General features: G+C 36.0%; 1 protein-coding gene across 16 annotated transcripts in view; it reads left to right on the top strand.

Annotated features, from left to right (window-relative positions):
• The window catches only part of PLS1 (plastin 1), a 102589-nt gene that overhangs the window by 58338 nt on the left and 16905 nt on the right, over positions 1-27346 (top strand). For all 16 annotated transcript variants that reach the window (XM_026497184.4, XM_026497185.4, XM_044383466.3 and 13 more), the window contains 10 exons: positions 717-820; positions 5278-5441; positions 6993-7122; positions 11229-11361; positions 12687-12768; positions 15468-15633; positions 15712-15854; positions 17962-18057; positions 20507-20699; positions 25302-25380. In XM_026497184.4, coding sequence (XP_026352969.1) covers positions 751-820; positions 5278-5441; positions 6993-7122; positions 11229-11361; positions 12687-12768; positions 15468-15633; positions 15712-15854; positions 17962-18057; positions 20507-20699; positions 25302-25380 — 1256 coding nt within the window. In that variant the 5' untranslated portion in view covers positions 717-750. Of the gene's footprint in view, positions 1-716; positions 821-5277; positions 5442-6992; positions 7123-11228; positions 11362-12686; positions 12769-15467; positions 15634-15711; positions 15855-17961; positions 18058-20506; positions 20700-25301; positions 25381-27346 lie in introns of those variants that run through there.

Here is a 27346-nt window from a genome sequence, read left to right as displayed (position 1 = left end):
CAGCTCTACTACTTGCTCTCTTAAGATTTTTTTTTTTTTTAAACAGAGTAGAATTAAATAGTGGGCAGTGGTATATTTTTTAAAATCCAAAGATTTAGTTATACTTTGATTAGAACCAGGCCCCAGAATAACTGTAAGATTCAGAAATCTGTCCTTTTGAAAGAACAGCAAAAATTCCTTAGCAGGTTGATATAAAGATCACAAATGACACATGAGTCATAATACTCTTCAGAGGGCTTCCCACAGCTTAATATGATCTTTGATCAATGAAAAATTTTAATGAATAAATTGTATTTCAAAAATTATGTACTTACTTTCTCCTTTTTGTGGACATTAGTCCTGTCTTAAGATTTTACTTTCTGACCACTTCCTGTACATTTATAAATGCTACAATTCTCTCAAACTTGAAGTGTTTATTTTACTGAAATAGTAGGGTAAACTGTAAATGAAAATTGTACAGGCTATTGAGAAACGTCTATGCCTTATATAAGCACAAGGTGTAAAAGACAGGTGTTTCTTCCCTGTACTGACTCTCTTATTGTCTGGCCCACCTATGTTGGGAAGTGGTGTTCCCGGGGGTCTGTTCCTATTTGTTCCCTTTCAGCCAGACCTCTCAGGTGTTTTCTTCTGGATAGTGTACTGCCTTTGTACTTTAGATTGCTTAGGTAAATGTTTCCACAGGGCTAATGTTCTCTTTATAACATTACTTTTTCTAGATATAAAGACCTGAAGGTAGTCTTTTCTCCAAAGATGGAAAACAGTACCACTGTCATTTCACGGGAGGAACTGGAAGAGCTACAAGAAGCATTTAATAAAATAGGTATGCTTGAGAAAAACCAAATATGGCATTGCTGTTCTGCTTGATATCAGACTTCCAGGAATGGGACAATACCTTTTATTGGTTTTATTACCACCCATTTACCCCTAGCTTTATTCCCCCTTTTTTCCCCCCCATCTAGGTTTCACTGAATTCTTTCTTTCTTTCTGAAAGATAAACTAAGACTGGCTTAAATTTCTAGGAGAATTGGACTTTGAATTCTTTGATAATTTCTTTGCGAGAGTAATCTGGGTTAATGAATGACAGTGTAACTGGATATGCTTAACATGATACCCTCATTACAGAGAGAAAATATAGAAACACTTCCTTGTTTATAAACTGAACTCTGGCCTTTGTGTGTTTGTCACTAACAATAACACTTTCTTACTTCAAGCAGAATATTTTAAAATCTGAATATTGTTTTTAGAGGCCATATGTCTTAATTTCCTTCTCCCTCATGCATAATTTTTAAAAAACCTTGGGGTTGTTTTTAAAGGCTGCATATCCTGTTTTCTTTCACTTTTTAAAGCCATTCAATGTTTTGTCTTTAGGACATTATCATTCGACAGCTTTGTATTTTTCTTCCCAAAACATCCCCTCATACTCTGTTGGATTGCGATTCTTCCGCACTTTGTTCCTAGGAAATCTGTGGCAAACAGGGATTTAACTTCTGTCTTTTGCTCTAGTCGGCAAAAGCATGCAAGTGAAAGGTGAGCACAGTGAAAGGACATTGGGACCGTGACACCACCCCCCTGCCCTTCCCATAGTAAACTCCTTCTAGGGTACAGAAGAGCAGTCCATGAGAAACAGGCAGATGGTAGACCGGGGAGGATATATAATGATCACAGTTGGCCTCACGCCTAGATTTCTCACAAACCTGGTGAATAATCACTAAAATTCGTGTAGATGAAATGCAGTGCAGAATGAATTTTAGAGACTAATAAAAAAAAAAAAGGAAGATTTCAGTTTAAAAAAGAAAGCTTTCCAAAAAAAAAAAAAAAAAAAGTAAAGCTGTCAGGAAGCTCATAACTTACAAATCATTGCTATGAAGTAAAGTGAGTTGTACAAATCCCTGGGCCCTTGCACTTCTCCCTGCACCGCCATCTCCAGAGTAACTCAAACCTTCCAAATACTGTCTACATGGTGGCTGAATTAGGCTCATAGTGAATGCCTTAATTCTCATCTTTTCATTATTTTGAGGACAGTATATTTGTCAGTAGAGCATTGCATGAATATGATACGATTTCTAGAAGATTATTATTAATAATAAATTTTATAGAGTATTGTAAGTGGTGCCCAGAGTCTTTTCAAGACAAAAATTGGGCAATTACTGGAATGTTCTGCTCATTTTGAGCATTGAAACAGAGGAAGTAATAAAAATGTATCTCTTAGCTTGCTATTGCTGTTATTTTATAGTGCAGTTCGGTAGCTTGAACAAAAGTGCTACCTAAGTCTTAGTGAAATATGAATGAATTAGTAATCCCTTTTCTTTGTATAGCTTTACTCTTTATGACTCATGGACATATAATCCTGCAGTATTTATTTAATGATATTTTGAATAAATAATTCATTGATGGAACAAATCTGACAGCCAGATAATTTGCTCTTTGTGAGGGCAGTGCTAACACTAGCACAGAATGTACTAGCTTTATTGACAAGATAACTTGCCTCTTATAAACTCAGTATTCTCTATTTTTTTTAATTTAATTTAATTTATTTATTTGACAGAGAGACAGCCAGCGAGAGAGGGAACACAAACAGGGGGGGTGGGAGAGGAAGAAGCAGGCTCCCAGCAGAGCAGGGAGCCCAATGCAGGGCTCGATCCCAGGACCCTGAAATCACGCCCCAAGCCGAAGGCCGATGCTTAACAACTGAGCCACCCAGGCACCCCAAGAACTCAGTATTCTCTCTGATAATTTCTACCAAACAACTTTTCTTGGGGGCAAAGGGACATGCCCACCTAAACTAACTACATGGGATATTTTTGGGGTCTCAGGGGAGAAGTGGCAAGTTAAAATATTTGTCTTCTTTCTTTTCTTCTTCATAAATTTTGGTAAAATAGGCATAAGAAAACTTACCATTTTAATAACTTTTAAGTATACAGTTCAGTGACATTACGTACAGATTGTTATGCAACCATACCACGATCTCTAGAATTTTTTCATCTTCCCAAGCCCACTAAATACCAACTTCTCATCTTGTATAGCCTTCTGTTTTATGTCTACATCGCATTTTGTTTATCCATTCATCTGTCAGAGGACACCTGAGTTGTTTCTACCTTTTTGCTATTGTGAATAATGTTGCTATGAGCAAGAGTATACAAATATCTGTTCACATTTCTGCTTTCAGTTATTTTGTGTATATATTCAAAAGTGGTATTGCTGGATAATATGGTAATTCTGTGTTTAATCTTTCAAGGACCATCATGCTGTTTTCTGTGGTGGCTGCACATTTTACAGTCCCATCAGCAGCGCATAAGGGTTTCAATTTCTTCAAATCCTTGTCAGCACTTACTATTTTCTGTTAAAAATTTTTTTCGTAATAGCCATCATGAGTATGAAGCGGCATCTCATTGTGGTTTTGATTTGCATTTCCCTAATGTTTTGTGATGTTGAGGATCTTTTCATATATGGATTGGACATTTGCATAACTTCTTTGGAAAAATGTCTCTTCATTTCAAGTCAGTGTCTGTTTCTTCTGCCCACTTTTTAATCAAGTTGTTTATTTTTGTTGTTGAGTTATAGGAAAGTCTTATTTCTTTTTAAACTATATTCTTTATGATAATTTAACCTAAGCCTTGATTTCCTCATCTTTAAGATTAGAATAATATTATTTACTACCTCAAGGTTGTTACAGGATTTCATGAAATAAGTTCCTAACAGGTCACGTGGCACAGAATATGTGTTTATTAAATGGTGTCTATTATTTCTTGTCACATCATACCCAAGCCACAGAGGCCATAGGGATGGAGTGGAATTTAAGCACAAAGACCTATTCATCTTCAGAGCCCCAGCTCCTAAGTATTCTTATTAGTATAGCATGACGGTTAGCAGGTAAACAACTTTTCGTCAATCTTGTGTGTGAGGGTAGGGGAGATGGTCAGAGGGAGAGGAAGAGAGAAAATCTTAAGCAAGCTCCACACCCAACAAGGGAACAGATGTGGGGCTCAGTCTCATGACCCAGAGATCATGAGCTGAGCCGAAATCAAGAGTGGGACACTTAACCAACTGAGCCACCCAGGCGTCCCTCGATCTTGTTTATTTTTAAATACTCCCTGCCACAGTGTTGGTAAAGAAATAAGCCAGCTAGTTTATTTGCCTATTTCAGAATTATAGGAAACAATTCTGAACTTGTGATGTATTAAATAATGATATTTTGCTCTAAGTTCAAAGAAAGTAATATTATTATTGCAATATCAAGGTTCCTAGCTGACTTTTGAGATTGTAGCAATATGTTAGTTATTGGTAGATTCTAGTTGAGAAACTTTCCATTTGTTCTAAACGGTGTTAATTCTAAAACTTGTGTACGAGACTTTCAAAGTTTGTCTTTATCATTAATTGAGTTATAGTGAGGATGGCTCTTTTACTGAGAGGAAAAAGTGAAATAGAGGAAACAAAGCGACTATTAGCAGATGGGCCAAGAAAACCTACATAACAAGGTGGATCCAGGCAACTAACCAGACAATCCAAAGCTCTGTTGCCAACTCTGGGCAGGAGCATTTTGTGTTGCCTTTGTTCTGTGCCAAGAAGTGGTATCTAATCTCTAGCGAAAACCTAGGGAAGCGCACCTCAGTGATAGCGTGAAAACGCCTGGAAACCTATTTTCAAAAGTCCAAATACAGGTGTGAAATTATTTCTTGAACACTTAATATCAAAATGACATCAAACATGATTCAGCCTACATAATGGTATCATAAATACATAATGAAGAAGCAATGAATTATTGACAAATGAAACAAAGCTGCCACCAAGTAAAAGTATAACAGAAAGACCTTATTGTATTTAATATACAAATATGATGCAGATATTTTATACAGAATGTGGAACCTGCAGATCCATTTTGTCAGTTCTGTGAAGAAGTGAAAATCTGGGTGGGTATTCCCTCATGACCATTGCTGCTGTTTTTTCTCAGTATCTGAGACTTGTCCATGCTTAGTTCTTTGAAATTTAGTCATGTGCTAAGCCTGAGTTTTTCATCTGTTGGAACAGTGTTCGTGCTATGTACTTAAAATACGCATGGAGTCCTAAATCTATGTGGATAAAGTCCATTTAAATATGAGTTTTTTGATCAAGTGTATAGACTACCTTGTACAGTTCAGGTATAGGAGAAAGGTGACTGCAAGTTGTGGAACAAACCGGAAGGGTTCTACCTGTCTGTGAATCTCCCATGAGGCCTTCTGGGTGCATACCTCTAATGAAGAGCACAAATGGTATTTGACAGCTAATGATTTATCTTTACAGATACTGACAACAGTGGGTATGTTAATGACTATGAACTTCAGGACCTGTTTAAGGAAGCAAGCCTTCCTCTGCCTGGCTACAAGGTGCGCGAGATAGTGGAGAAAATTCTAGCAGTTGCTGACAGCGACAAAGATGGCAAAATCAATTTTCAAGAGTTTGTGTCTGTAAGTAATCCCATCTTCTCCTGATTACTGACCTTTTTTGCTTTGAGCAGAATTTTAGTAATGTCATTGCTCTCTTTGGTTAAATCTGGCTGCAGAGACCAGAAAAAAGCACTGCTTTATAATGATGATGATGGTAACAACAACAGTGTCCACAAATAATTTGTAACAGAAAGGAAAAAGTCATTCTCAAATTGTTGGAAGTCAGGTTTTGACAGTAATATCTCATGTGCTAGTAAAACTATGGTTGAGTTTGGTGCTTATTGACTATTTGTGTACAGATGTTTTAATGTCTCAGTACTTGGTCTTGAGAAATGGAATATTTTTGGGGACTGAAATAGCTCAGGTATGGAAGCTATACTCCCCACACACTGGTTATTTCCTTGTAGTAAGTTATACCTTCAGTTTCAGCAAATGCCACCAGGTAAATTTTGGTGCTAGCTCTGATAGCATTGTTTCATTATTAAAGTACCTCAAGGCTCAGAGAACTGAACAAGATGAAAAATAATACATGACTCAACTGACAAGAGAAAAATGGGTTGTTGAACTGAATATTGAATATCATGTATTTCAAACTCTCGGGCCAAGAGAGGTGACCTGGCCACATTGCCTTTGCCAGCTGAGCAAGGGCTGTCACTTCTTCCCGCACTGCCACCAGGACTGTATGTTTCATATGCAAATAGAACTTGGTGGTGAGGCTGGAGAACCAAGGGACTCAGGGAACGTGTCCTGGGAGCTATGAAGCCTGAGCTGAGATCTGAAGACAGTTGTTAAACAGATAAAAGGGGTTGAGTGAGGGAAATGAATAAGGTGCCAGGCAGGCAGAAGTGACAGCCGATGTGGAGTCTCTGTGTGGCTTTAGGGATGGTAGATACTGTCAAGCACTTGGAAAAAAGCTGAGTGTGGATAGGGTGACGTGGTAAGGGTATGGAATGCAGCTAGGGAAGTAAGTTGGGGTCAGGTTATGCAGGGTCTTGCAGGATTTTCATTTTTATCATAAGAGCAGTAGGAAGACAGTGATATAGGAAGAAGAGAGTGTGAAGTGACATGATCAGATTCAAATTTTTAAAAACTCACTCTGGCTGCTACTTGGAGTACTGATTAAATTCAGTCTAACCAATCATGAGAGTGATTGGGAGAGGGCATTTCTCCAAGCCTCTCTTATTTCCTACAGTATCTGACTTACTGATTTTAACATATATACATTTGCAAGGTTCAGACAGGCAAATATCTTCATTAAAGCACTTAAAAACTTAATCATGTAGTTAGTTAAAAGGCACGACAAAAGGTCGTGGCAAGCACAGGAGAATAATTTCAGTGTTTTCAACTTAAGCCCAATTATAATAAAATTTCTTTTGCAGTTTGCACATTTTGTGCTCTGGGTAAAATGCCATGAGAGCTATCTGTGTACACAACCAATAAGGGTGAGAATTCCTGATTAGGATTTATTTTGATGTCATTCCAAATAAATAAAGAAGTCTAAATATCCTTTGCATTGCAAGGTTTTTTGGGATTGTCTGATCAGGGCTCAATTTTACTTATATTCCATTCCAGCTGACTCAAGAGTTAAAAAGCAAAGACATCAGCAGGACATTCCGCCAATTAATTAACAAGAGAGAAGGAATTACTGCTATTGGAGGAACTTCATCCATTTCCAGTGAGGGCACACAGCATTCTTATGCAGGTAACCTGCCAATCTTTTTGATCTTTCAGTCATTGATTCATTCACTAAGTCTGATATTTCATCATAAGATGCCATTCATTTGTAATTCACACCATGGTTTTATGTACCATCGAGAGAAAATCAGACTAAACTATACCATGCCATCATTTTGAAATGCATCTCAATTTCAGAGGTGTCAGGACGAAAAATCGTAGAATCATTGAAATCAGTAAGTGCCTACCGTGTGTCAGGCATAGCTCACAAGGAGATTAGAACCAACAAGATATGAATTGTTTTTTATTTTATTTATTTATTTATTTATTTATTTATTTATTTATTTATTTTTTAAAGATTTTATTTATTTATTTGACAGAGATAGAGACAGCCAGCGAGAGAGGGAACACAAGCAGGGGGAGTGGGAGAGGAAGAAGCAGGCTCATATCGGAGGAGCCTGATGTGGGGCTCGATCCCATAACGCTGGGATCACGCCCTGAGCCGAAGGCAGACGCTTAACCGCTATGCCACCCAGGCGCCCCTGTTTTTTATTTTAGCATTGCATGTGTTCAGTCACAACCTCTGAATGGATTTTTCATCCTGACTGGTGAGTTGGCTTTACTTTTAGACCTGACCTAGGGATTTGTGGAGAGGTTTATTGCAAGGACCTTTCCCTTCCATTTTCCAGGAGCTGAGACTCCTGATTCATCTTTTATCAAGCAACTAGGTGCCTAGAGAGTGCAGCATCTGATTTGCTAGATCTGATAGAATCATTGGACTGTTGCCCAGTGGGAAATCCGGAGTCACATTAACTCTTAAGATGAAATGTCTTACCCCATGTTAAGCTTACTTTTCATGGTCAAGAGAACCTTTGGTTAAGTTTCTTTTGTTTATATTAACATAATTAGAACCATGCTTTTTATTTTATTTTTTCTAAAGATTTTGTTTATTTGTTAGAGACAGAGAGAGAGAAAGAACAAGCAGGGGGAGGGGCAAGAGGGAGAGGGAGAAGCAGACTCCTTGCTGAGCAGGCATCCCGATGTAGGGCTTGATCCCAGGACCCTGGGATCATGATCTGAGCCAAAGGCAGATGCTTAACTGACTGAATCACCCAGGAGCCCCTGAACTGTGCTTTTTAAATTATTGCTAGTGGGTAACCCTTTTCCCTCTTTTCCTTCGAGATCTGAATCTGCTAATTATCCTCTTGATTCCCTTCCTTTCAACTGGATCTTTCTGTAACGATATACTCACACTTCTCCCACCTATTTTAATTTTTTTCTACCATTTTCCCCCTACAAAAGTGTGGTAAAGGCAGTAATCTGTAACTGCTACCTTATTTTTTGAAGGGGGTTCACTCCTTGACTCCATTTTTGCCTGCACATGCTAATGAAATATCATCTTCAATTTTTAAAAAATCTTTTTATTGAAATATAATATGCATTTAGCAAGGTGTTGTAATTCTTAACTGTACAGCTCAATTAATTTTTAGATGTGTAAACATCCTATAGCTATATCCATGTAGATGCCAACAGATCAAGAGAAAACATTTCATCACCCTCAGTGGCTCCCTCATGCCTTGAACAATAACTATTTCTCCCCAGAGGTGACGCACATAGTAAGAGCATAAAGTATACTATTTTTAAGTGTATGGCTTGATGACTTTTTAATATATGAATATGTAAATGTGTAAATGATTACCCACATAACTATTATCTAGAACTAGGTATGGAACATTTAGTAGCTTTTAAAAAAGAACAGCTTTATTGAGATATAATTGAGATGCCATGAAATTCACCCTTTGAAAATGTACAGTTCACTGGTTTTTAGTATATTCACAGAGTTGTTTGGTTGTCACCACTGTCTAATTCTAGAACACTTTCATTACCCTAAAGAGAAACACCATGCTCATAAGCAGACCCTCCCGATTTCTTCCTTCCCCCAGCCTCTGGCAACCATTCATCTACTTTCTATTTCTATAGATTTGCCTATTGTGGAAATTTCCCGTAAAGGAAATCATACAGTGGTGGCCTTTCACCTGACAGGCTCCCTCACTGGCATAACATTTTCAAGGATTACCCCTTGTGACATACATTATACTGCATTCGTTTAATTGCCATATACTATTTTGTTCTATGGATAGCATCACATTTTGCTTATTCTTTCATCAGTTGATAGACATTTGGGTTGTCTTGGCTATTCTGAATACTGCTGTATGAGCACTTTTGTATACATTTTTGTGTGGACATATGCTTTAACTTATCTTAGGTATATACCTAGGAGTAGAATTGGTAGGGCTTTTGGTAACTCTGTGTTTTATATTTTTAACAACTGCCAAACTTGTTTTTCAAAGTGGTTGTACCATTTTGCATTCCCACTAGCAATGTTTGACAGTTTTAATTCTTCATATTCTCACCAACACTTATTATCGTCCCTTTTGTTTATTACAGCCATCCTAGTGGCTGGGAAATAGTACCTCATTCCTGGTTCCTATACCTGGAATATCTTCCTTTTCTCTCCCCATCTTAAAAATCTGTCATTCAAATTGTACCTTTTCGGCGCACCTGGGTGGTTAAGCATCTGCCTTCAGCTCATGATCTAGGGATCCTGGGATTGAGCCCTGCTTTGGGCTCCCTGCTCAGCAGGGCAGTCTGCTTGTCCCTCTCCCCGCTTTTCTCTCTCTCTCTCACTCTCTCTGAAATAAATAAATAAAATCTTAACAAACAAATTGTACCTTCTCCATAAAGCCTTTTCATGACCACCCCAACTGAACATGATTCTTTTTTTCTTTGAATTCTCTAGAACATTGCTTATATCTCTCTTATGGTCTATTTATTTCCCTTATGTTGTGGTTCTTCGTGTATCTTTTTTATCATTACACTAAAAATTCCTTAATGGTAGGTACAATATCCTAGTGATCTTTAAATCCCTAGATTCTAAGTCTCTGAGGAGGTATATATGGTGAAGCAAGAAGATAAAAAGGCAGATTATGATATGTACAAAAGATAAATATTAATATGTATCTTTTTGATTTTGTGTGTGTGTGTGTGTGTGATAGATTACACTTTGGGAGTGCCTGCCAAATATGCCGTTGGGAAAATTACTTAATTTCTAGAAATTGGAGCAGGTCAGTTCATTATATGCTACTCTGTGATAGAAATGGGAATTACTTTCTTTGAAGATTTATGTTGTTAAATTATTTTTATATTTACAGAGTAACAATAAAGCAGTGGAACATTTTTCTTTTAAGTTTCTTTCCATTTTCCCAGTTGCTTAGCTCAACATGTTTGGCCTAAAAATCAATGTACCCACACTAGAAACCATGTGTTGAGAAGTTGAGGATGCAGATGGCTGAGAGTAGATTTGTATCTATATTTGTATCAGTCTTCTTGTAGTAGAAATTCCACAGAAATGGAGGTGCTTCACTCATTCAAATAGCTCTTGATTGAAATTAGTATTTCTGTTACAAGCCCCAAATCACAACTCTGTATATTTTGGTGGGGGCTGTGGAATTTATTGCTGTGGAAATTTGATGCTTGTATTTTTAATCCTGGGGTGTGTGTTTGCATGATCTGACCTCTGATGGTTGGCTTCTGATTGATTGGCTTTCAGAAGCAATATATTTTTTTAAATTTTTATTTATTTATTTTTTAAAAATATTTTTTAAAGATATTTTTAATTTATTGATTTGACAGAGAGAGAGACAGCCAGCGAGAGAGGGAACACAAGCAGGGGGAGTGGGAGAGGAAGAAGCAGGCTCCCAGCGGAAGAGCCTGACATGGGGCTCGATCCCAGAACGCCAGGATCACGCTCTGAGCCGAAGGCAGACGCTTAATGACTGAGCCACCCAGGCGCCCCAGAAGCAATATATTTTAGTAAAGATTTTAGAATCAAGTCTAATACTTATTGTGCTCATTTAAGCTGTGTACCTTACTGTCCCCTAATACATCAGATGAAAAAATGGAATGCATTCCCCTTTCTTCTTAAACCCTTATGCCCTCTTAAACTCAGTAGTATTTTAGCAGAGTTTTAATAATAACCATTTAGTATCTTTGAACAGAAATTTAAAAGTATATCTTTGTAGTGTGGTTAATTTTGTGAAATTTGGTTTGCTGACTAAGATTTTCTGTTTTCAGAGGAAGAAAAAGTGGCTTTTGTTAACTGGGTCAACAAAGCCCTGGAGGATGACCCTGACTGTAAGCATCTCCTACCCATGAACCCCAATGATGGCAGCCTTTTCAAATCACTTGCAGATGGCATCCTTCTTTGGTGAGTTGAACATTTTAGGTTAAGGGAGATATGTTCTTCCTCTCTCCATTGATGAGCATTCAGTAAAAACTACAACTCCGTGAACAAGTGGCTATGTAGGTATTGAAGAATTTATATCACGTGGAAAATTAAGTACCAGATGCTTTCCAAAATTTTTCTTCAAATGTGATCTATTGGTTTTCTGATGCCTTTTCTATTTCCTTACTGATGCCAGAACAGTTTTGAGTTATTCCTCTGATGTATTTAAACATGTTCACAAGGTTTCTTTTTTTCATTTTCAATAAAGAATTATTGATTAGGACAGGGACATGAGGAAATGTAAAAGAAAGATATATCTCATTTTGCTTAAATGAAATTAATGTTTTGTATCAGTCTTGTCATATCCTTGGCTCTTTGCAGTATGTTTCTGCTCACTAGACTGTAAACTCTCTGGGGACATGCCTTTGTCTCTGTTGTGTATACTATAGTCCCAGCATACGTCTTTGTACGAAGCAAGTGTCTTTTTTTTTAAGTTTATAAAAATATAAAAAACTTATGAAGAAGAGTAAGTACACAAATATTCTTATCACCCATAACTAGCTATTATTAATATTATGGCATGTTTCTTTCAGTCTTTTTTTCCTGTGTTTTTACTTAAAAAGAAAAAGAAAACCTCCAACCTACCCACAAATACAGGATATTAGTTTTTAAGTAACATAAAATATACCTTGACTTCCACCTACAGTTCTAATCTTTTTCTCTGACCTTCAGAGGAAATTCCTATCATGAATTGAATGGGTATTTTCCTATCTTTATTTTAAAATATAAAATATGTTCTAAAATCTAGAGATAAATTTTATATTAATTTCTCTTATAATGTTTGAGTTATTAAAATTTTAGAAAGACCGTGTCTCTGGCTTTTACTGCAACAGGAGTGATTCTGACCCTGTTGATACCACTTTATGAAACTTGGCTTCTTGAGAATTTGTTTTACATTTCAGACTGCTGAATGCTGGTGATCATTAAATGAAATAAAGACAGGACTCACATAAAGAAAATGCAAGACAGTTTTAAAAAAATTAGGAGGATATGCTAAGATTACTATTGCAGTGAGTTATTGATTTGTTTTAGGTTAGGGAACATTTCTTAGATTTTAAAAAGTAAGTCCCTGACATGAATCACAGTATATTTTAAAGAAATGGATTGTTATTGTTATTACTTTTCAAAATTTAACTATTTTGTCTACTTGCGAAAACAAACTAAAAAGTCTTAAATAATTTAACTTTAATTATTTATCTTATATAAACTGGGAGTGTTAAGCTAAATTATTGCCATTTTCTCTGTAGCAAAATGATCAACTTATCTGAACCAGACACAATTGATGAAAGAGCCATTAATAAGAAAAAGCTCACCCCTTTCACTATTTCTGTAAGTATTTGCCCTTTGCTAGTAATCATGTTACTGTGTTGTAAAATGTAAGGCCTTTATTAATGGGTGTTTAGGCCCAGGCAAAACTTTTTTTACTCCAGTTTTATTGAGAAATAACTGACATATTTCACTGTGTAAGTTTAAGGTATACAGTGTGACGGTTTGATTTACATATATGGTGAAATGATGACCACAACAGGTTCAGCTAACCAATAGGTGCATCTTCCTCTATAGATACAATAAAAAGAAAAGAGAGAGAAAAAAAAAAAAAAAAGGACAAAAATTTTCTCTTTGTGATGAGAATTCATAGGATCTACTCTCAACAACTTTGCTACATACCATACAGCAGTGTTAGCTGTACTCATCGTGTTGTACATGACATCCCTAGTACTTGATTATCTTAAAACTGCAAGTTTGTACCTTTTGACCACCTTCCTCCATTTTTTCCTCCCCCCCACCCTTTGCCTTTGGTAACCACAAGTCTGATCTCTTTTTCTGTGAGTTTGGTAATTTTTGCTTTATTTTGTTTTAGATTTCACATATGAATGAGGTCATATTGTATTTGTCTTTGTCTGACTTAATTTCACTTAACATAATGCCTTCAAAGTCCATTCATGTAAAATGTTGGATTTAACATAATTTCAGTTTCCTTTTTATAAAAACTAGGTTTTATTAAATAAAAATTCAGCTGCATTTTGTACTGAATGAAATTAAGATTCAAAATGCTTTGGATGAGGGCGACTGGGTAGCTCAGTTGGTTAAGTATCTGACTCTTGATCTCAGCTCAGGTCTTAATCTTGGGGTGTGGGTTCAAGCCCCAGCGTGGAGCCTACCCACTTAAAACAAACAAGCAAGCAAGCAAACATTGTTCAGACTGCTTTGGATGAGCTTTACTTATAATAATAGTATTCAGGTTATATTATTGTAATCATTGACTTGCTATATTAATGAATATTTGCTTGATGCTGTTGTTCTTGGTTGAAATAAGAGCACTGTATAGTTTTACCCCGTGTTTTACTATTTCACAGAATTTGAGTTATTCTTTTTTACTATATTTTTCTGTGGTCAGCTTCTCCATTCAGGTCTTGTTAAAGTCCAAGAATTTATGGTTACCACAATTTTCCCCTCAAAATCTCTAGAGCAGTGCTGGATATCAATAGTTTCTAAGTACTTACTGGGTACCAGTCACTGTTCTAAACAAACTGCATGAATTATCTCTTTGAATTTTTCCGGCACCTTTAAAAAAAGGTAGATACTACGATTTTACAGATGAGAAAACTGAGGCACTGAGAGGTTACCCAGTGGCAGAACCAGGATGTGATCCCAGTGGTCCAGTTCTAGAGCCCACCTTATAATCCCTGTGTACTTCCACTCTTGTGTGGTGGTAGTAATCACAACTAGTGCATATACTAGTCACAGCTGCAGCTATTAAAAGTGAGCTAATGCTAAGCTATTTCCCTTATTTCTCTTGGCAAATACAATTCTTGATTTTGCTAAAGTTGTTAAACTTCTTTTATAAGGAAGCTACAACCTTAGGGCAGTGGTACATGGTTAATCTTGGAGTATCCAAGGGGTACTCCCATTTCCTGTATCCTTGAGGAGTATGAATTGGATGTTGACTAACATGGCTTTCTTGTCTCCCACTTTCCAATAAGCAATAATATTACATATTCCTAGCAGGAGCTACCATTTCTGATAAATAAATTTCCAGAAGTTTATTTTCTTTCACATCTTGTGTCAGGATGCTTTGTTTAATAACTCTGATTGTTGAAAATATTCATACATCTTATTTTTAAGATACATGTGTCACATAATTTTTTATGGCACTGGCTCTGTAATAAAGCATTTCTCAGTGTTGTACAAATTTATTGTCTGGTATTACTTTCAACGTTTGTATGTAGTGCATTAAAGGAAATAAAGAAAAAATATTCTGTATCTATTTTACAATAACTACAGGATGGGTCTGAGGAGCTAAGTCTTTTACAGTTTTATTTTTAGAGATGACATTCTTCCAATATGAGTAGGGGTTAATAGTCTAGATCTTTAGGGGGCTTGAAAGAGTATACTAATGAATAAAGAAAGATCTCTGGGAAGGAGCAAAGTGTTACTGTGGATATTAAATCCATCTTGTTTTTTTAGTAATTTTAGAGCTCTGGGAATAGATTGTCTAGAATACTACCTGTTTCCCGTGAAACTTTATCCAAAAGAAGGCTCATTCATGATGGGTATTAAGGAGGGCACATATTGCATGGAGCACTGGGTGTTATACTCAATAAATCATGGAACACTACATCAAAAACTAAGGATGTACTGTATGGTGACTAACATAACATAATAAAAAATTACTATTAAAAAAAGGCTCATTCATTTGTAAAAGATTCTAAAGCTGTGATAATATAGCTTTTTACCTCATGATGATGGGTTTATGTAGTATCATGATGTATGAAAGAAGAGAAATATGAAGGGGTGAAAATGACATACAGTAACTATGAAAGCAAGGGAAAGAGATCAAGTAGTAAAGTACTGGTTAAAATCATGGGATTTTTTTTTTGAGTAGTAGTATTTTGCTTGTATAAATATTACTTATGTTTCAAAAATCTGAATTTTCACAATCTGTTGCTTCTTATTTACCTTCACAACTTGTCAATAAGATTTTGGAAAGTACTTTCTCACACATAGTTTTCTTTGTGGCAATTCAGGAAAACTTAAACCTAGCTCTGAATTCGGCCTCAGCCATTGGTTGTACAGTGGTCAACATTGGTGCACAAGATCTCAAAGAAGGAAAACCTCACTTGGTCTTGGGACTTCTCTGGCAGATCATCAAAATTGGTCTTTTGGCTGATATTGAGCTTTCCAGGAATGAAGGTAAGATCAAAAATATTTACTTTTCATTGACATATACTTACTATGGGAAGAATTTATATTTCATTGTTTTCCTTTCAGCTCTAATTGCGTTGCTAAGGGAAGGTGAGGATCTAGAAGAGCTGATGAAGCTTTCTCCAGAGGACTTACTTCTGCGATGGGTGAACTACCATCTGACCAACGCAGGATGGCAAACCATCAGAAACTTCAGCCAAGACATTAAGGTTTATATTTTAATGTTCATAACTGTGATATAAAATAAGGTTGTAGAATGTAAAAAAACAAAAGGTGTTTCGAATGAATTTCGAATTGAAGTTTAATTCATAAGGACACAGTGTAGAAAATGAAATTTTGCATTTCTCTAAGGTGGATCTCCCAATTATAATTGCAAAATCTTTTATTTAAAAAAAAACTGGTTTAAACTGGTGGCTACCAGAAGGGAGGTGGGTAGGGGGATGGGTGAAATAGGTGATGGGGATTAAGGAGGGCACTTGTGGGGCACCTGGGTGGCTTAGTTGTTAAGTGTCTGCCTTCGGCTCAGGGCGTGATCCTGGCGTTATGGGATCGAGCCCCACATCAGGCTCCTCTGCTGGGAGCCTGCTGCTTCTTCTCCTACTCCCCCTGCTTGTGTCCCCTGTCTCTCTGGCTGTCTCTCTCTCTGTCAAATAAATAAATAAAAATCTTTAAAAAAAAAAAAAGGAGGGCACTTGTGATGAGCACCAGCTGTTGTATGGAAGTGGTGGATCACTGTACTGTATGCCCGAAACTAGCATTACATTGTATATTAACTAACTGGAATTTAAATAAAGACTTAAAAAAATAAAAAGGACAAAATTTTCTTTTGCAATAAAGAAAAACTGGTTTGTTGGTATTTAAGAAGAAATACAACTGGCTGTGAGAAGGAGATACTAGCCCTAGCAGATCAAAGTATTCTTTCCCATTTTATGTGCCATAGAGAGACTAAATCATAATGAGGATGTCAGTCTATTAATTTGGACTGAGAATTCATCTTCACTGGACAAGAGGCCCTTGTGGGCCTGATCAGTTCAATACCCTTACTCCCACTTTGCCAATAACCAGTTAACAGGAGACCAAATATCTGAGGGTCCAGGGAATCAGTAGACAAAAGGAATTCTTCAGGTATGTTTCTCAACTAAAATAGCTTGAAATGCTTCCCTCCCTACTGGGAGAGCTTGTCAAGGAAACTATAACATTCAGTGTGCCTAACAGTCCTCCCATGGTCACTCCCTAGACATGAATTGCCAAATTGGGTCCCTGTGACTCCTTCTTCTCTATGCTTTTCTTTCCACCCAGACTAATCAGCATTGGCGTTTATTTGTATTTTCTCTCTAGATATATTAACACATTCAGTCAGATTATGTTCTTGTCATAATGGGCTTAGCTGACAGTCTCTTTCTTTGAAGTGACACTGTATTTCTCTGCTTTCATCTATTATATGCTCATTTAAAAATTTATTTTGGGGGGGCTCTCTTATTTTAAAATTCAGTTCATCAGGTATTTATTAAATCCCTCCTATGGGGTATTATGCCAGGCATGGGGGATGCAAAGATTTAGCTCTTGCGAAGCTCTCCAGTTACACAGGGAGATAAACATCTAGTAAATGGATATTTCATCCACTACTATATAACAAGCCACTTGGAACTTAATAGCTTAAAATAACAATATCGTTTCTCATGATTCTGTGGGTTACTGTGGCTTGGTGAAGTGGTTCTGCTTTTGTTCCGGATCACTAACTCATTCATTCAGCCGTCAGTTGGGCTGGTCAGGAGGGTGCACGAGGGCACCACTCACATGTCTAGTGCCTCACAGTGTCTCCATGAGGCCTTTCCATAAGGCTTGCGCTTCCTTGCGCTTCCTCACAGCATGATAGTCTCAGATAGTTGGAGTTCCTCCATGGAGGCCAACTTCAAGGGGGAGGAAGCAGAAGCTCTTAAAGCATGGGATTAGAAGCCCCAGCACATCACTTTCACTGCATTCTGTTGTTCAGAGCAAGTCACAAGACCAGTCTGAGTTAAAGGGGGGAAGGCTTCCAGAAGATAATACTTGACCCTAATCTTAACTGATGCTTGGGGACATAAATAAATGAAAAGGTGAAGAAAGGTATTCCAGGTATAGGGAACAGTGTCACTAGAAGCTGTGAGGTGTGAAACCAGCATGGTGCATTCAGGAGCCTGTAAGTAATAAGTAAAATTACTAAGTTATTCCATTCTCTAAGATGAGAACAGTTTCTTCAGTTTGAGTACTATTTTCCTGAATCAAATGATTGATTTTATTCATTTAAAAAATTCTATTTCATGTCTTTCCTTGAAGGATTCAAGAGCTTATTTTCATCTGCTTAATCAGATTGCACCTAAAGGTGACCAGGGTGGTGGACCTGCCATTACCATTGACCTTTCAGGATTTAATGTGAGTACAGTTTTTAATTAGAGATGTTTTTATTTCAGTAAAATATACATTAACAAAATATACCATATTAACCATGTTTAAGTGTATGGTTCTTTGAGGCATTAAATACATTTGCAGTATGTGCAACCATCACCATCTCCAGAACTTTTCATCATCCCATAGTGAAATCTGTACCGATTAGACAATAATGCCCTATTCCCTTCTCCCCCAAACCTCTGGTAACTACTGTTGTACTTTCCATCTCTGTGAGTTTGACTAGTGAGTACAGTCAAATTTAGAGTGCAGTTCTCTACAGGCAGCATTCCCTGATGAAGTCCTCAGCTCTTCCATTAAACCTTGGCCCTTTGTTCCTCAGAAGTTTTTTCATGCTCTAGGCTTCAGATCCCCATGCTAAGCCATCTGGCTGTCATAACTGACAGAATTCTGAAACTGAGTATGTGTGGAATCAACCCTACATCCACTTCTTCCTGGTGAAGTATAACTGGAACTCACAAGGGTGCTTTTGTGACTATCACTGTATACTAGGAAAGGGAGCAACAAACCATTGCTAAGCACCTGATTATCAGTTCTTCCAACTTATATTCAGAAATATATGAAGTAAAAGATGGCAATTCCTAGCATTTATGGCGTCGGAAGGACTGACGCAGATCCTGACCTAACACATTTTCTAGGAAGCCCATTTTTTAGCATAAGTTGTAAATACTGGGGATAGTTCTATCTAAACATTAAAATCTGAGCAGATATAGTTTTTATGAAAATCTGTCAAGTACTTAAAGTGCAACAGCCAAATGGTTTTAAAGGCAAGTTGAGTTGGGGCGCCTGGGTGGCACAGCGGTTAAGCGTCTGCCTTCAGCTCAGGGCGTGATCCCGGCGTTGTGGGATCGAGCCCCATATCAGGCTCCTCCGCTGTGAGCCTGCTTCTTCCTCTCCCACTCCCCCTGCTTGTGTTCCCTCTCTCGCTGGCTGTCTCTATCTCTGTCGAATAAATAAATAAAATCTTTAAAAAAAAAAAAAAAGATGTTTTAAATAAAAAAAAAATAAAGGCAAGTTGAGTGAGTCATTACAAATGAATTACATTTTACATTATTACAATGAAACATTGGAGAAAGTATTGCAAAACTGCAAAATCAGCAAATTAGTTTGAGTCAAAAAAATTAGGAACTTAAACTTATGGAAAATTTCAAACATAACAAAAAAATGAACAAACTCAGTATAATGAACTACCCCCAGGTTCAACAACTATCAACTCATGATCAGTCTTTATTCATTTATCACCCATCCTTCCTCTTGTGTTATTTTGAAGCAAATCCTAGACATCATATCATTTCATCGATAAGTATTTCAATTTGTATTTCTAGAAGATAAAGAAACTTTAAGAATATAACCATAATACCTTATCATACCTAAAAAATTAACAATAATCTGTAATACCAAAATATTTAATCAACACTGACATTTCCAGTTACTTCTTAAATGTCAGATTTTCTTTTTATAATTTATTTGAATTAAGATCTGAATAAGGTCCATATAATTTGTTCATGTCTAAGGTAGAAACTTTTTATTGTTTAATAGTACTGAACTTATTGCTTTCTCTGATTTCATTTACATTTTTACTTCTTTGTAACTGATGCACAAAATGAGATAAGTCATAATTCTTGGTCATGATATACTCTCATCATGGGTCCATACATGTCCCTCTTTTTATTTATTTTTGTTTGTAGTTGTTTTAAAATTTTAACAAGTCTGTATGAACTGTCAATCCAACAAGAAAGCTAAGACCCTGATGCGAATTTATGTTTAGTTCTCTACTTCTTCCCTATTCCATCTTTCTGCCTCACCTTAATGTGATACTCACCATCTTCAATCTTATGTTCATTGTTCTTTTGTTTCTCTTTTTATATAATTTTCTTTCAACCAAATATATCCCTTACAAAATTAAATTTTTCATTTTACTTTTTAACTTCACACAAAGCTTATTACCTTGTACATAAATTCCTAGTACTTATTTTGAACATATATTGCTAAGAGTCACTCACATCATTCGATATCACTGTGTAAATATGACACAGTTTATTTGTCTCCTGTTGACAAGTGTTTGGTTTGTTTCCAGGATTTTGCACTTGTGAATAGTGCTGTTCTTCTGATTTTAATAATTTATTTGTATTGAACTTGTTTTTCATTGAAAAAGAGTCTACTGGAAATATTATTCAGAGTAGAATGGATGAGACAACTAAACCTCTTAGCCAGAAGGAATTCTAATATATGGCCTTGACAAAATGATTTATAATTTGACCAGTAGGAGCTAACTGATACAAAACTTGAGAGTTTATTTTTCTGTATCATTTAATATATTTCCAGAAAAGTGATTGCTTTTAAATACATCTATCAATAAAAAATTATGCCAATCAAAAGTTCATTTTGACCATTTTTGTTTTATTTTGTTGTTTAGGAGAAAAATGACCTGAAGCGTGCTGGATTCATGCTTCAAGAAGCAGATAAACTGGGCTGCAAACAGTTTGTTACTCCTGCAGATGTGGTTTCAGGCAATCCTAAACTTAATTTAGCTTTTGTAGCTAATCTGTTTAACACATACCCATGCCTACACAAGCCCGATAATAGCATCGATGTGAATTTACTGGAAGGTATGTTCTCTCTGCCTTTAATTGCTTCACTGTATGTGTCTTCTTGTGGTATTGACCTTCTTTACTGTCAGAGGTACGGGATTGTGGTGGGAGATGAAGTTTACTGTGTGTAGGCATGTGCATCCACTAAAAAGTTCGTATTAAGGAAAGTGCTTGTTGGTTTTGTTAAAAGAGAATGCTGGGGTAAATCTTACTTGTCTGTCATTTCTCCATCAGAGTTTAGTGAAAACTATCATACATTTAAAATAGTCTCTTAAATGACCACATAACATAACTCCCCCACCAATATGGACAATGAATTATCTATTGGAAAAAATAATCATTTTGTAGCTTTTTTTTCTCCTTTGAAAGCTACAGTTTGACTCCAGTATTGTTCTCTTTTTAATGTTTTTAAGGTACATGAAAAAAAATTTAAATATTCATTACTTGTCTTGTTGTGTGTGGGCTATTGTTATCTGTCTCATAATTTATGATACTTTCCTATTTTGCTTCGTGAAATGCAGATTTGACCCCTCCTAATGTAGGTACTGTATTTAGTACTTTTCTATACTCTATAAATATATTCATTCTGAACGTTCTTTTTATTAGTACCATTTATCCTTTCTATCTGGGTTGATATTTATTTTTTGCATTGTTCATGCTGTGTTTTTTCTGTCTTAATATGCCTAAAGAATGACAACAAGGAAGAACACAAATGAAACTGAATTAGAATAGCACGGCAAGGCTTGATTATGTGAACTCTCCACTGAATCTGCCTTCTATAATGATGGGATATTGTAGTTGTAAGCACACTAAAAATCAGTTTTGACAATTGGATTTCATGATGTAAAACCTTTATCCCTCTCCCATGAATAAACACAATAATCTTTTATCGCTAGTAATCTTAGAAGGATCTGTTTAGGTTCTGTTTTGTATGAGCTATGTTACATCTTTTGAATGTCATTGAAGCTTACGATATATGAATTGTCGTAATGACAAAAACATTCTTGCTGTCTAGTTCTTTCTCCCTATCTTTGTTCCCTAGCCTGTCTTCTTTTTTGTTCTCATACTCTCACACGCATACCCAAACCCACATTAGTATCAGAAGGAAAGGTAAAAACAGTGGCAGCAGTCAGAGGGAGGGGCCCATCACTAGTTGCCCTGGTTTGGAGAAGGCAGTCTTCAGGTAGGGGTTCTTGTTGGCTGGGAGAACTTGGTGTTTCACTATCCTTTCTCTCACATTACCTACCTTACTCCCTCCCTTCCCAGAGGGGAATAGAATGAGAAATTGGTTTCATGATCTTCTTCTCTTTGACTGCCACAACCAGAGTTCCAGTGTCCTTGACACTTTATAGTTACATCTTCTTGATTAATGAAAGAAGTTTCAGATTTAACAAATATGGTCTTTGAGGAATATGATTAATTCAATTCAGTCTCCCTGAGGTCCAGTAAAATAAAGACTATATTCTCTACATAGATATGTAATTGAGTGGGAAGATAGATAAAAGTGTAGATTTTTCAGCAGAGAAATTGAGGGTGAGGGATTAGAACTCTAAAAAAAAAATTAATAAAACAGAAGACTGCTAACTTTTTATCAGTCTGGAAAATTTCAAAATCCCTCTGTCTCTTACAATAGAAGGCATTGTTTAGAGTGGCATATTAAAAATGATCTGCTTTTTATAGTCACTGAGTTCTTGCTAGATATCTTTTCCAACTTGCTCGCTCTCTTATTTGTCATGTTTGAATTCTTTTGCTAGTGTTCAGCATGCTTTTGGAATTTTTCAGTGTGAATAGGATTGCTAAACATTTCCATTAGTATTTCCTCTATTTATATAAGAAGATACTATGGGAAATATTTATCAATCATCTTTATTTAGAACATATGTATATCCTGATACGTCTGCCAAAAATGTATTTGACTTAAACTGTCACTAGAATTTTTCCTCTGTAAATTGGTTTTTATAGATCCTTTTGAAATTTGAAGCTTGACCTTATCACATCCCATATTCATGCTCTCATTGGCAAAGAATTTTATCTGTATGGAATTAGAGAAAATTAAAAACCCAACTAAATATAAAGCCTTCATATTAAATTGAGCCAAATATGTGGGCTATGTATGGAGAGGCCATCTCAGAATTCATCTATGGTGATAGAAAATACATAGGCTGTGGTTTTACACTTTGTTCAAATATCGGGTCCACCATTTAGTATCTGAGTGACTTCTGTGTGCTTTGGTTTTTTTCATCTATAAAACAAGATTAATAATACTAATTTTGAAGAATTATAGACCAAGTTAAAATGACCTTTCATAAATGGGTTTAGCATACAGTACGTGCTCAGTAATATGTTGGAAAGAGGAAAACATCACTTAGCGCATTTAGTGAGTATTCAATATATGTTAGTTCCTTTTCTTTCCTCTCAGTAGTCTACTTGTGGTATATTTGTTATTTTTTTCTGGAACTTTTTGTCAATAGCAGATATCAGTTTGGCCCTGAAAATGAAATGTTTTGTAGTTCTCTCTTTTATATCAGCAATGAACATTTTACTTCTAAGATTGCTTTAGTTGTCTGCAATACAGACAACATTTACAATCTGGAATACATATGTTTTTGTAATGCTTTACCATGGCTCTTGCACAAATGCGTAGTGCTTCTGGCTTTGAGCATTTATTTACCAAGACAACTTGAAATGGTATTAGATAAATAAACGCTCACTTACATAATCTAGTTTACTTTCCAGGCATCAAAAATGAAAATAATAGCGATATAATCAGTTGAAAACAATGGGAAGAAATATGAATGCTTGAAGCTTATAACAGTTTCAGAACTCAGTCAAAATACTAGTGTCTTTTAAAATATTATTTGCTGTATCATCAAGTTCAGCAGAATTTAGATATTATTTCAATTAAAAATTAGACTATTGTTACACTAGCAATGTTTGTAATTTTAAAACATAACTTGGATTTTCCCAGAAGGAAATAATGTAAAAATTCTCTAATTACTAGAGAAAAATCTATTACAGATTGTAATACAGAAACAACTAAAAGGTAAATCCAAGTCACATGCATCAAACTGTTGATGATAGTACACTTAAATTTATGTCGCTTTAGGGAAAGTTCAGATATTTAATTTGTACTTGTTTAATAACTCCTACAAACAGGCAAACATGGCTTCTAGGAATATTTAGTTTAACTTGGTTCTTTTTTAAAGGGTTTTCAAATAGGTTAATTATCATAAAGTGATAGTGGCAGATACAACAGACTGGTCAGTTACCTTTTATGCAGGCCAGAGGGAACAGAATTTAAGAAATTATATGGCTACATAATTTAATAGAGCAAAAATTAAAGTAGATTCTGGGAATGCCATTAGGTATTAGCATAGAAAATGAAACAAAAATATAGTGGACAAATTATTTCCTGAACAGCTGCAGAAAAAACCAGAATCCTTTAGATTTTACAAGGTTTGGTGTCTCTTCTGGATGTGCAGGATGGTATTACCTGTGGCACTTACTCTGAAGATGATTGTAGAGATGGCTCTAGAGGAATGGGTCCCTGGAGCTCAGATGGTTATAGATTTAGATGCCTCATTGTTCTGGGAATCCCACAGGAGTCAAAGTCTAGAGAGGGACCTGAACTTGCCTATAGTTTAGAAGTGATGAGAGGTGTAAATGTTTTACGTTTTTCACAAGTCTGGTGATGAGATATAGGTTAGGACATTCCATTGCCCCCTACCTTTGCTGAAAACAAATAATACTACAGATAGTCACTTAGGATTATTTGTCGTCTAGAGAATGACTAGAAGGCAGACATGACAAGGAGAATCCATCCTGCTCTCTGCCCACTTTGTGGTACATGATAACCCATATTTTTCTTGTAGATGGTATGAGCATTGCTATGAAGGGAATGCTCAGGGAGGTTAGGTAATCATAGGTTAAATAATAGTGCCTGCCAGGAGTTTCTTACTGAGGTGATCTCTGAGGTCTAGGAACTTCCTAGGATAAGATGTCTTTCTCTTAGCACCCAGGGTGGGGGCTCTGTCCCTCATGTATTTTCAGTAGTGACGATCTAAAATAACTCAGGAAGCCTGTAAAATAGTCATATCCCTTCATTACCTATAATCCCCTCTCCCCTACATTGCCGTTTGGTGTAATTAAAATGTAGGTTTGGGTGCCCAGAAACTTCCCCGTGTAAAACCAAAACCTGTACAAATCTAGAAACACTGCATTGGGAAAGGCACAGCTTGTCTTTTGTGTCGGCGGTGCTAATGTTACCGTGACCGCTAAAAGATTTTGTTTCAGTAATTTTTAGCCAGCGCCGTTTGCATGTGATCCTAACTACAGCTATGATCATGTAAGTTTCTCTGTCACAGAGAAAGCCATGACTCAGTAATTCAGACATCAAAGAAAGGACTCTAGATAGAGAAATTTAGAGCAAACGGACGCCTTTTAGATGGGAGGAGGGGAAGGACTTTGGCAATAAGACTTATTTTCTCCCCAAAAGATTATAGTATCACAGAAACCATGGCAAAGTATGTATGACTGGTTTGCACCTGCCAGGATGGTTTAAAATATATTTCTTGATGCCTTTTGTCCTGAATCATCAGTATGAACTTGTGTCTGCTCTAGGAGAGAGCAAGGAAGAGAGAACATTTCGGAACTGGATGAATTCCTTGGGGGTCAACCCATACATTAATCATTTATACAGGTAAATATTTTATTGTGTTTTAATTTTATGGCCAGAGTCCACCTTTTCTAGTTGCAAACCATAGGTATGTTAACATTAGTACAGTTTTTAAAAATCACAAGAATTTTAACCAACATTTAGAATTTCAGAATGCTGGAGCCTGGCAATACAATGGATTTTTAAAGAAAAGTAAAGTATTATTTAAAAAGATCAGAATATGATAATAGTTATAATTTTTGATGATATAAACAATTTGATGAAGATAATCCATCTTATTACTCTTTTATAATTATTGATCAGAAAAATAATAAATTATTTCAACTGTTAACAGAATAGCAATATTTTATAAGTTGTTCTTATCATTATATCAATATTTTAAATTATAATTCATACTTTCTATTTTTGCCAAAATCTACCTCAGTTTTCCCTTAATTCGTTGCAGATATTTGTTTCCAATTTGTAGAAATAACTTGCTTTCCCTGAGTAATTGTGATTTATCTTATTCTTTCTTGTTTAAAATGACAACACATTATCAACATTGGTAGGACTAAGAAAATATTTTACTGAATATTTTCTGTGCTGTCTGGTAGTGCTAACAATGTGTCTTTCTAAGTTTGTATAAGAAGAAACCTTTTCTCTTCATTATAGGATCTACCAGCCTGCATTTAAAAATGGAAAAGAACTCAAGTTTTGCTAATTGTATATTAATAATTTACATACCAAGGAAACTCCTTAATGAACAGTAACTAAATTATTATTTAAATATGAACTTAAGTCTAATGCCACAAAGACCAATTCACTGGCTAATTGAAGATTTATGATACAGTAATTTCTGCTTCTTGGTGTATATTCAAAATCTTGTTTAAAATCTAAAACCAGAGCACCTGGGTGGCTCAGTTGGTTAAGCGTCTGCCTTCGGCTCCGGTCATGATTCCAGGGGCCTGGGATGGAGGCCCTCGTTTGGCTCCATGCTTTGCAGGGAGTCTGCTTCTCCCTCTGCCCCTCTCCCCACTTGTGTTCTCTCTCTCAAGTAAATAAAATCTTTAAAAAAATTTAAAAAAAAATCTAAAACCAGTACTACCTTATGGTAACCAGCTTTGATGTAATGGACTGATATTTGAAGAACTCTTTAAAAGTGTTTAAATTCCAGCCAGATGACAGAGATATATCATTTAGACTGGAACTCTCATGATAGTAGCAAGGCAGTAAAGGAATCAAATATTGGGAGTGAGGAGGGGGAGTGAGGAGGGATAAGATCTTTACAGAATAATGTGAAACAATGTGAAAGAATTTTGGAAAAGGGAATTCAGAAAATTCTCAGAAGTAACATAACCCTCAAGAGAACTATCATATATAGAAAAACAGTAGCCAGAGTGTCCATGAATTTGTGTCTGGATCATATTCCTAAACCCTAAGTTTTTTTAACTCCTCTCCTGCAGTACACCAAATCTAAAGCAAACCAAAGCATTAGCGTAATTTAGGTCGATTTTAAATGAAAATTCTCTCCCCTACACAAGTTATTTAATATATTTGACGAACTGTTAGTCCTAGAATTTTTCTATGACAGGTTGGTTCAGGAATACATCTTGAATTCTCTGGAAATCATTTCAACTCTCTGGGCTTCAGTTTCCCTATTTGCAAAACATGAATAATAATACCTTGGAAATAAAAATGAATTCACTTAAAGTAAACAAGAAAAATTCAGAACTGATACAAATCCTTTAGTAATTTTTTATATAAAATTTTCCATATGCTTTTATAGATAACCCAGTCAACTCTTAATTGCCTTCATAATAGATTTTATCTTTCCATCACTCAGCACAGGGCCAGTTCCCTTCACTGCCATAGGGTGTGTATCCAGAGTTGCAAAGTAACTTTCATATAAATCCTAGCAAAACAGCTCTGTGAACAAGCCGTTGAGAGAGAAAAGCCACATGATACATCATAGAGCCAACAATTTTAAAAATCAATTGCTGTTGCTTTATGT

The sequence above is a fragment of the Ursus arctos genome, unplaced genomic scaffold (genome assembly GCF_023065955.2).
Source record: "Ursus arctos isolate Adak ecotype North America unplaced genomic scaffold, UrsArc2.0 scaffold_20, whole genome shotgun sequence".
NCBI classification, from domain to species: Eukaryota; Metazoa; Chordata; class Mammalia; order Carnivora; family Ursidae; genus Ursus; species Ursus arctos.
This window is presented reverse-complemented; position numbering and strand designations above follow the sequence as displayed.